The sequence below is a fragment of the Rhamphochromis sp. 'chilingali' genome (assembly GCF_963969265.1).
Source record: "Rhamphochromis sp. 'chilingali' genome assembly, chromosome: 13".
Classification (NCBI taxonomy): Eukaryota; Metazoa; Chordata; class Actinopteri; order Cichliformes; family Cichlidae; genus Rhamphochromis; species Rhamphochromis sp. 'chilingali'.
This window is the reverse complement of record NC_137940.1, coordinates 3764404-3776174: the sequence shown is the minus strand read 5'-3', so window position 1 is coordinate 3776174 and position 11771 is coordinate 3764404. Positions and strand designations below refer to the sequence as shown.

General features: G+C 37.5%; 1 protein-coding gene across 1 annotated transcript in view; it reads left to right on the top strand.

Moving 5' to 3' along the window:
• Positions 1-2204: 2204 nt before the first annotated feature.
• LOC308408339 (signal-regulatory protein beta-2-like) overlaps positions 2205-11771 on the top strand; it is a gene marked incomplete at both ends in the record, with an annotated part of 28139 nt that continues 18572 nt past the window's right edge. Inside the window, 3 exons of the mRNA XM_080900537.1 lie at positions 2205-2247; positions 2348-2671; positions 2763-3119. Coding sequence (XP_080756663.1) covers positions 2205-2247; positions 2348-2671; positions 2763-3119 — 724 coding nt within the window. The remainder of the gene's footprint in view (positions 2248-2347; positions 2672-2762; positions 3120-11771) is intronic.

Below are 11771 nucleotides of genomic sequence, written 5' to 3'. Positions count from 1 at the left end.
GGTCGCAAGAAGCGTGTGGAAAAACCAAGGCGCCAAATAACTGCCCATGAACTGAGAAAAGTCAAGCGTGCAGCTGCCAAGATGCCACTTGCCACCAGTTTGGCCATATTTCAGAGCTGCAACATCACTGGAGTGCCCAAAAGCACAAGGTGTGCAATACTCAGAGACATGGCCAAGGTAAGAAAGGCTGAAAGACGACCACCACTGAACAAGACACACAAGCTGAAACGTCAAGACTGGGCCAAGAAATATCTCAAGACTGGTTTTTCTAAGGTTTTATGGACTGATGAAATGAGAGTGAGTCTTGATGGGCCAGATGGATGGGCCCGTGGCTGGATTGGTAAAGGGCAGAGAGCTCCAGTCCGACTCAGACGCCAGCAAGGTGGAGGTGGAGTACTGGTTTGGGCTGGTATCATCAAAGATGAGCTTGTGGGGCCTTTTCGGGTTGAGGATGGAGTCAAGCTCAACTCCCAGTCCTACTGCCGGTTTCTGGAAGACACCTTCTTCAAGCAGTGGTACAGGAAGAAGTCTGCATCCTTCAAGAAAAACATGATTTTCATGCAGGACAATGCTCCATCACACGTGTCCAAGTACTCCACAGCGTGGCTGGCAAGAAAGGGTATAAAAGAAGAAAAACTAATGACATGGCCTCCTTGTTCACCTGATCTGAACTCCATTGAGAACCTGTGGTCCATCATCAAATGTGAGATTTACAAGAAGGGAAAACAGTACACCTCTCTGAACAGTGTCTGGGAGGCTGTGGTTGCTGCTGCACGCAATGTTGATGGTGAACAGATCAAAACACTGACAGAATCCATGGATGGCAGGCTTTTGAGTGTCCTTGCAAAGAAAGGTGGCTATATTGGTCGCTGATTTGTTTTTGTTTTGTTTTTGAATGTCAGAAATGTATATTTGTGAATGTGGAGATGTTATATTGGTGTCACTGGTAAAAATAAATAATTGAAATGGGTATATATTTGTTTTTTGTTAAGTTGCCTAATAATTATGCACAGTAATAGTCACCTGCACACACAGATATCCCCCTAAAATAGCTAAAACTAAAAACAAACTAAAAACTACTTCCAAAAACATTCAGCTTTGATATTAATGAGTTTTTTGGGTTCATTGAGAACATGGTTGTTGTTCAATAATAACATTATTCCTCAAAAATACAACTTGCCTAATAATTCTGCACTCCCTGTATATATATATATATATATATATATATGTGTGTGTGTGTGTGTGTGTGTGTGTGTGTGTGTGTGTGCATATGTGTGTGTGTGTGTGTGTGTATGTATCTGTGTGTGTATATATATTTATATATGTGTGTGTGTGTGTGTGTGCGAAATCTTCATGAATGACACATTGTACAATTTTAACTTTTTTTTTTCATTTCTTACTTCAAATGGGGGCATGGATAAAGCATGTATCATGCAGAACAAAATTCATTTGATGCTCAAACACCCACTTGATGAGAGTTTATACAGAGCCTTATACAGAGGGAAAATTTTCTTGCCATACATGTATAGATGTGATATCATAACTATTGACATGATACCTGTTGTGAAACTGCAGAAATCATGAAATCATTGTAAGTTTTCAAGCCTCTAACTTCACCATGGGGTTCGTGTGTGTGTTTGTGTGTTTTAAGTATTTAAATAACTACTAAGCTGTTTGCTATGTAATTTGCTCCCAAAAATGCCCATGAGCTTTGGTTTTTGAAAAGGCTAAATCATTTGCTTCAGTGAAGCAACATGAGCTCAGGCCTTCTCGTCGGCTCTTTAAAGGTACAAAATGCAATGATAAGTCAAAATGAACATTAAACTTACCAACTTTCCTTTGAAATGAAAAAAGTGATGTTTTTCTGAGGTATTTCTTGCAGTAAATACTACAAACAGCAGTTAGAACTGTGCTGATTATACTTTTAGGGCTTAAGTTTTATCAAGAATAGTGTTTAACAAGAATAACTATAACATGTAGGGAACAGTGTTCGAGTTAACAAAATAAGCAGTTACAATACAAGATGAAAGAAAATGAGAGCTTTTGCAAAGCCCAGGAGGAGGCAAATGTGACAGGAAGTCTACATTTGAATCTATTCCGTACTGACCAATCAGAAGCATCTTACTGTCTTACCGAATACAGTGATTTCACCTCCTTCATTCTGTGAAATACCAGCAAAGTCCTCAACAAGGAGCAGTGTCACGATGGTCATGTTATGGATTATATTGCTTTTACTTCATCAAGGATGTAAGTGAGCATTTTACTTTACTAAAAATGTTCTAAATTGAGAATTTAATGTCAAATAGATGTGTAGAGAAAACTATAACTTTTCTATATTCTAATTCAGATACTCTAGTTCCAGTGAAAACTGTTCAGCTTGGTGAACCAGCGAACATAACATGTGCTTTGCCCGATGGGGTCAGCAGTAAAGGAGTCCACTGGTACAAGCAGAGTGTCGGAGATACTCTCAAATTAATAATGTCACTGTTAAAAACTGAAACACCTCAGTATGGTCAAGAAATATTTAAATCAAGATTTCAAGCACATTTTGATAAGAAATTTAGCAACCTGACCATTTTGAAAGCAGTCCAAGACGATGAGGGAATCTATCACTGTGGAATCATAGAGTGGATTAATCCTGAATGGACTGGAACATATTTGTTAGTAAAAGGTAAGTTAGTCAACACTGTCCTACTTTTATAAACTTTAAAGGTGTTTCAGGTCATGTTATAAAGAATGTATTTGTGTTTTGTATTCTGCAGGAAATAATGAGACAGCATCAGATTATACTGTTGTTCAATGGCCAACAGTGTTAAATCCACTGCGCTCAGGAAATTCAATGACTCTCCAGTGTTCAGTCTATTCTGACTCTGACAAGATGTGTCCCAGAGATTATAATGTGTTCTGGTTCAGAGCTGGATCAGATCCATTACACCCAAGCATCATCTACACTGATGGAAACAGACACAGTGAAAGTGAGAGAATATCAGACTCAGAGGAGAGGTGTCTTTATCGCTTCTCTAAGAACGTCAGCTCCTCTGACGCTGGGACTTACTACTGTGCTGTGGCCACATGTGGGGAGATATTATTTGGAAATGGAACTAAACTGGACATCGAAGGTATTTGGTCTTAAGTACTTTAATCTATACTGTATATAATATATATTCCAAGCTGATAACAGTTTTTGAGAATTGATTCTTGGTTTGTTTTTTGTAGTGCAGCCAACACAATCAGGATTCATTTTAACGGCAATATTAATAGTTTGCTTGGCCATTTCTCTCTTTGGAAATGTTGTCCTGATCTGCAACCGAAGAGTATGTAAACCATTTCAAGGTAAGTGTTATAAAAAGCTGAAATTATTTAAAAGGCTAAAATTATTTCAGTCACATTTTCCAGACCCAAAATCTATGGATTATACAAACATAACAGACGTTATACTGTAAAACTATAAAGAGTCAATTACTGTACATGTTTTCAATGACGATTGAGGTGTAGCATTGTGATTTGTGTTCCTTTGTGTACTTCATTCATAAAAACAAATTTATGTGAATAAATAATTGTTGTCAGTGATCATTGACAATGATTTGTGAGTTAAATGCCACATTAGGTGCACTTCACTACTCTATTTTTTTGTTGTTTATGTAATACATGTAATTTGCTTTGCTATATCAGATACTGCAAAAAAGACCTCAAAGCGAGCAGTACATCATCGTGTAAGTAATTAAAATTATTGTTATTCAGTTAATATTTGTCAAAAACAACTTGATATCACTATATCACTACTTTTTAAAATAATACACAGAGTGAAGCTGATGAAGAACTAAACTATGCTGCACTGCATTTCTCTGAAAGAAAAACAAGGGGAAAGAGGAAGACTGAGTTTGCTGAGGATAGTGTTTACTCTCAAGTTAAACGCTGATGCCAATGACAATGTTTAAGATTTCCCGAAATTTAAATTGAACCTGACATCAGACCCTATATTTGTGATTCTTTTGTGTTGTTATTTTTTTTTCTTACAAAATATTCCTTGTGAACAGTTGAATTGTTTCATCAGTGACAATATATGGCCTTTAAAGACCAGAAATTTAGATTTTTTTTTTCATTTCTACTTTGCATATGTGATTTTTGACTGTAATAGCTAGTCATGCTTTCTGTGATTAAAATACTATGTTGATTGATGCAGGTGTTTTTTGTTTGTGTGTGTGTGTGTGTGTGTGTGTGTGTGTGTGTGTGTGTGTGTGTGTGTGTGTGTGTGTGTGTGTGTGTGTGTTGGGCCACTACAGGCAAGGAATGAATTTCTAAATGTGTCAGTTAGTCTTTTGAAGGTCAAAATCTTCATACGGCGTGACTTTCCGGACTGATATATTGTAGGAAATTACTTACAGTGCGGAGAGGTAACTGCAAGTATGCTTACACACATAGATTATGATTAGAATAAGACTCTGGGTCAGAGAGTCCCGAACATGATATTCTAAACCAACTTTGAATCGCTAGAAGAACAATGGATATTAACATTAGATTAACAAGGCTAGGCAGAGAGGTGTTTTGCTTTTCTTTCTCTTACAGACGAGAGAGCAGATACCAGATGAGGTCACGGAAATACGAGGATGATTTGGAGCAGACACCAAGACTGCCATCTCCGTGCGGGAGGAAGATGGCTGCTATAATCTGTTTTTGTCTCACTATATAATGTTGTACAGCCCACTTGAGGGTCATCCTTTTTGTAAAACATGCTGCTGGTTCACATAGAGGTCCACAGTGCCGTGTAAACTTGTAATTTCAACTGCCAAAAGCAAAGTAAATTATTTTTTTAAAAGACCAACCTTTCTCCTGAGATTCCTTCCAAAAATTCTGAAAACAACAATTTGGTTACCCCTGACATGATTTTTGTTTCATTCCTATGAAACAGGAGGAGGAGGCCCAGGGTACAGCTTTCACTATCTTACAATGCTGTGACTGTAGCCATTCCCCAACACTCTGTGAATGGTACTCACGACAGCTGATCGATGATAATGAGTTTGCATTTCAGCAATCTTAAAACTGATCTCATAGCTCATTGTCAATCAGTTAATCAATGGTGCTAGTTTCGGTCAGTATGCCAAAATATTGTTTATAAGGTTGGGGAATCCTGCAGGCCAGTCAACAAAAGGAGAGGGAGAGAAAAATAGAGGAGAAAGAGAGGGATAGAGAAAGGGAGAGAGAGAAGAAACACTAAGAATCTGCTTAGTGCGTGTCTGTGAGTATCTGTTTGTACACCTGTCCATGTGAAAACACTCTCCAAACCATCAACGTGTCTTTTAGACCCCATTCCTACAAAACTGCTCAAAGAAGTCCTGCCATTAATTAATGCTTCGATCTTAAATATGATCAACCTATCTCTAATAATCGGCTATGTACCACAGGCCTTCAAGCTGGCTGTAGTTAAACCTTTACTCAAAAAGCATCTCTAGACCCAGCAGTCTTAGCTAATTATAGGCCAATCTCCAACCTTCCTTTCATATCAAACATCCTTGAAAGAATAGTTGTCAAACAGTGAACAGATCATCTGCAGAGGAATGGCTTATTTGAAGAGTTTCAGTCAGGTTTCAGAGCTCATCACAGCACAGAAACAGCTTTAGTGAAGGTTACAAATGATCTTCTTATGGCCTCTGACAGTGGACTCATCTCTGTGCTTGTCCTGCTAGACCTTAGCGCAGCATTCGATACTGTTGACCATAATATCCTATTAGAGCGATTAGAACATGCTGTAGGTATTACAGGTACTGCACTGCAGTGGTTTGTATCATATCTATCTAATAGACTCCAATTTGTGCATGTAAATGGAGAGTCCTCTTCACACACTGAGGTTAATTGTGGAGTTCCACAGGGTTCAGTGCTAGGACCAATTCTGTTTACATTATACATGCTTCCCTTAGGCAGTATCATTAGAAGACATATACAATTTCACTGATAGTATAGGTATAATTTCACTGATATGCAGATGACACCCAACTCTATCTGTCTATGAAGCCAGATAACACACACCAATTAGTTAAACTGCAGAAATGTCTTAAAGACATAAAGACCTGGATGGCCGCTAACTTTCTGCTTCTTAATTCAGATAAAGACTAGAAAGAAAGAGCATATTTCTTCTTCATTGGCTTCCTGTTTAATCTAGAATTGAATTCAAAATCCTGCTCCTCACATACAAGGTCTTAAATAATCAGGCCCCATCTTATCTTAATGACCTTGTGGTACCATATCACCCTATTAGAGCACTTCGCTCTCACACTGCAGGCCTACTTGTTGTTCCTAGAGTATTTAAAAGTAGAATGGGAGGCAGAGCCTTCAGTTTTCAGGCTCCTCTTCTGTGGAACCAGCTTCCAGTTTGGCAAACGGAGGGCGCCCTTACTCCCAGCATGGGCGATAGAAAACCGATCGGTGCCTATGCCATTCCCAAAATGCGCTGGCTGATGTCGGGGCAGCGAACCACGATGCCACCCCGGGAAACCGCCCGTGTCACCCGTATCAAAAGCTGCTACTGGCCATGATGCATTGAGTTTTTCCTTCCAGTCACCTTTCTCACTCACTATGTGTTAATAAACCTCTCCACATTGAATCACACCTGTTATAATTATCCGTCTCTCTTCCACAGCATGTCTTATCCTGTTTTCCTTCTGTCACCCCAACCGGTCGCAGCAGATGGCCGCCCCCCGATCAGAAAAAACGTGATTTCAGAATCATAGAAATCCACTCAACACTTTAATGCGCCAATGGAATTTATTTAGTTTGATATTTTTACACAATTATTTGGGTATACCAAATGTGAATTATACAACATGTTTTGTTGGGCCCAAAAATACTACCATAGCTTATGTTGCAGTCAATAAAAGTAACCAGAGGTTGTGTTTCCATAGAATCAGCTGAACAACATGTTTGTTTGTTTTTTAGAAAAAAAAAACACTTTTATTGGAATTGTTTATTTTAACACATATTTGAAAGGCCACAGCGTCTATTAAAGGACTACAACTCCTGCCCTTCTTGGCTTATGCTGATGGTTGCCGCTGAGTGTGGGAATCTTGTCTAACAGCAGCATACACACAGTCTTGTGTTGACTCTCTCCTCTTCCTGTTCACTCTGTTTACTCTCACTGAGGAGTAATGGACTGTAGCATCAGTCATCATCTGAAATTACAGGTATTTTAGAATTTATGTCATCAACTTCAACTCAAGTAAGATTATTGGAATAGTCAGAAATTACATATGTGCAATATATCTACTACTATTTTAAAAAAACTTGCAAGATTATTCTAATATTTTGCAATATATCTAAGAATTTTTAATAAGCATTTCTATGTGTTGGGTCGATAGGTTTTTGCGCAATGAAATTTTTCAGTAATTTTACTTCTATCAAAGTGGATTTTAAATCAAGTAAGTGCATATTTTCAGCTTTAATTAAAGTCTCTCAGAAGTAAAGATGGGCAGTTTCACGAAATAGGTCTACAAATTGTGGAATAATTTCCAAATAATGTTTCTCAATGTAAAGGGACAAGTCAGAAAATCAATATTGGAGGCTGGTGATTTTCAGGTCTTCAGGTGACACTAGATTAAAAATACAGTCAACACAGTTAAGATGTTCAGTTCTAAAGCCTCCATCTCTAATGGTACGGGTTTGGTTTGTTCTATTAATCCCGTAAATAATTCTACAATTTCATTTGTAAAACTAACTGTATGTGCACCAATTAACTTTATTCCAGCACTTTGTATTGTAACAAATTTAACAAGACATTGTGATATCTTTATTATATGTTGTGGGTATGAAATTGCTAATCTCTTTTCCAAAACCATGCTGCAGAATATATAGTAAAAGCATATTTACCAAATCATTTGATTGGCCCACATTTGACACGTCACATCCAGCATGATTGGTCCCACGTATTTCCCCTAAAGCAATACGATTTGGGGATATGATTGGAATAATAGTGTGGTAACATTAAAACAGAAGTTTTAAGCGATGGATCTTTAGTATTTATTTTTGCAATACAATGTTGTGATATGACAACTTTTGCTTTTCAAACACACATCTACTTCTACAAAGTGAAACATAGGAAAACACAAAGGGAAGAAGATGACTACAAGTGTTCCACTGAGTGTTTACTCACACAAGAATTGTGTAACAAGGTTATATAAATGCAGTGATTTATTTTTATTGTAATCCTGTGTTTTTGTTGTTGTCCTGGTATGATAAAGTGAAGCAAATATTTGGATCTTAAACATAATTTTAGTTTAAAAATCTATCTTTACACACACACACACACACACACACACACACACACACACACACACACACACACACACGCACACACACAGAGTTATGATAAACCCACCTTTGCAATGCTGACAAACATTTATCCCTCTGGGGTACAAAAGAAGAAGCACAATCACAGAAATGCAACAACCTAGCAGAACTCCAAGAATAAGGACAACAGGGCCTAGTCCTGGTCCTACATTAGTCAAAAGAGAGAGAGAGAGACTGTTTAATTTAATATGTGATCATGGAATTCATCAGTTGTTGCAGAAATGTTCTTATAACGAACAATATTCTATTTTTGTAGAGCTAGAGACAGCTTATGATGAGTATTTGTATTCATAGCACAGTATTTGTGCTACTGTTAATGCTTGCGGAAGTTTGGAACATCTATTGAGTCTGCAAAGCATTGGTGACTTTTATGCACTATGCACTATGCTTCTCAACACTCAACAACCCCACACTGTAACTTTATGTGGTTTGCCACTTTGAGGCTTTGTTACTTCCACTGCAATAAAAACATTTATACTGGAGCATGTAGGAGGAAAGAAATTTCACAAACTGTTGTCACTGTGGCATCCTATTACAGTACCATGCTTGAATTCAATAATTTTGTAAGAACAATCTGGTGTTTCAAAAATGTTTGTGAAGGCAGACTGCATGGAGTGTGCTTTGTTTTTTTGTTTTATGTACCTGTGGCAATTAAAGTGAAATGATAACTATTAAGATTAAACCATTAACCTTAGATAACTCAAAGATTAGAGTTCTGGAAGGCTAGATGAAACGAGCAGTGGTGCATTACATTTGTCTGTACTATGTAACTTGAATAAAGTGTGATATTTAGAGACTATCCCAAGCATTGTGCTGCATGGAATTAATAACATTGCATTACAGTACTTAGTCTGATGTTTCTGATCTCTTAGTAAGTGTTTTATACTTTAATGCAAGATAATTTAAGATTTAAAGACAAATACAGATACATACGTGTCTCCACCTTAGTTCCTTCACCCAGCAGGATCTCCCCACATGTCACAACAGCACAGTAGTAAGTCCCGATATCAGAGGAGTTCTGTATCGTTTTGGTCAGGCTGTAGACACATCGTCTCTTAAGAGCTTCATCACTGTTGTTCACGAGAGGGTAAATGATGTTTGGAGCAAAACTTTCAGATCCAGCTCTGAACCAGTACGCTCTGTCGTCATCTGGACATTGGAGTGCTTTTTCTTTGTTCTTGGAGAGAACTGAACATTCGAGTGTCACAGAGTCTCCCAGACGAACAGACTCTTTCTCTGGATTTTGTTTCACGTAGACAGATTTCTGATGATTGTGATCTGTGAATTAAGGCAGATGTAATATAAACTTTTTGTAATTGATTAAACTGATTTGCGTCAGTATCACTGAACTGTTCAGACATTGGTACAAAAAGGGAAACATATTACCTTTCACAGCCAAGAATGTGCCATTGCTGAACATCTGTGTATATGTGGTCCGCGTTTGACAGAAATATGTTGCTTCATCCTCTTTGCTGACATTTCTGATAGTAAATATATCTTTGTTCAATGTGAAACGTGAATCTTTAAATGCATCAGATAAAGTTATTTTGTCAAGAATAACAGAAGCAACACTTTGGGGCAAGTGTCCCAGAGACTGCTTATACCAATGAAAGGATTTGAACTCCTTCTCAGAGACCTCACAGCCAAAAGTAACATTGTCACCAAGGTCAACAACAGTCAAAGAGATCAACTGAGGAACCTCTGTAGTTTGAATCACAGCTGAAGAAGAAAGACAAATAACAACAGAGTTACAACACAAATGGACAAAATCAATGCTATTACATTAGAAAGGTTGTTACACAGCCATCACTGAGATGCACGATGGGTTTCACGAACAGTGCAGTGCAAGCAGATGTCTCCCATCATATTTTGCACTTACCTGGTGCGCAAAGAAGAACCAAAGCTGTTATTCTCACAATCATCGTGGTGCAGCACTCTAGTCTCACGCTACTGATCTCATCTTGCCCATATGGAAGGTTTAGTCACAAGGTTATAAAGGTTTCCAAAGCAGAAATCAGTGATTGGCTGAAATGTAGGAAATTACCCCTCCCCCATTCAGCAAACCTTTGATCAATTTTCATTTGATAAAAGACGTCTTATATCAAATGAAATAAAAGTATGTCTTTCTTAGTACCTTCTGGTAGCAGTGTGTTATCAGTTCTCAGTGTCTTTATTAAGGCACTTATTAAGGAAGTTATTGTTTCTGTAATTATTAGTTGATTATTGTTAGTCACAAGCTCTGTAAATCTTTAACATCAGAAGATACTACTTTGCCACTTTGTATTAGTATTTAAATGATGATTTTTGTTGTGTCTACCAGCACAAATATAAGGATACAAAGATGCAAAAGTTTCACAAAATCATTTTCACTTCTTTAATTTCACGATTTTTCTATAAAAATCATGAATATACCTGCAGTTGATGTAGGGTCATGTCTGACCGTGCAAACTGTTTATGATCACTTAAAAACAGATTAGAATTAGTTCACGGTGAGTTTTCTTACTTTAGTTTCACTTCTTAAGGTAGACACAACCCTGTTGTACCTGTGTTAAGCCCTAAACAGGAAGCTTTCTGACTATATTTGCTCAATTAGGCCAGATATCCACCTGTGATCAAACAATTTTATTAGACACCACAAACTGAGATACAGTAGGGTGGAAAAAGTTCTTGTCACCCTTCCGGATTTCCAATTGTTTTTATGTTTGTCAAACTTATGTGTTTCAGATCAGTAAAAAAAACTTGAAATATTCAATGATATTAAACACAAAATGCAGTTTCTAAATGAAGGCGTTCATTATTTAAGTGGAGAAAAAAATCGAAACCTACTTGGCCCTATGTGAAAAAGTGAGGAGCAACCACTTTTTCACAGTCTGCTTGCTTCTCTAAACAAAACTTCACTGATTTCTTGGATTGAAATCAATGATTTGAGCCTTCTTGGATTACTAAGCTCAGTCATTCGCTCTAGCAGGTAAAGGAAACAGTGGTGAGCATTAAAGCTTCTAGAATTGTAGCCTCCATTTCTCCTGTATGTTTCTATTATAGAGTAACTATGGTGATCACTTCTTTTTCTTCTTTTTGGACTGGTTTTCAACTTTGCTTTGTGTTCTTAGTTTCTTGTTCCCACATAAACACTAAAATAAACATTCTATCCATGTCCCTATGAGGTATCCCTCACCCTATTGCTGCTGTTAATGGGTGGGACTGTGGTATTTCATGTCATATACATCAGCGGTCCTTTTTGCGGCACCGATCCGGTTTAATGACAAACAGTATTTTCATGGACCGGCCTTTAAGGTGTCACGGATAAATACAACAAAATAAAATGATACGACCAAGACAAGAACTGTGGTATTTTGTAAATATTATAATAAACACGAATTCAAGCTGCAAAACCTTTTTAAAATGTTGCGCCAACAACATTGAGAGTTGGCACA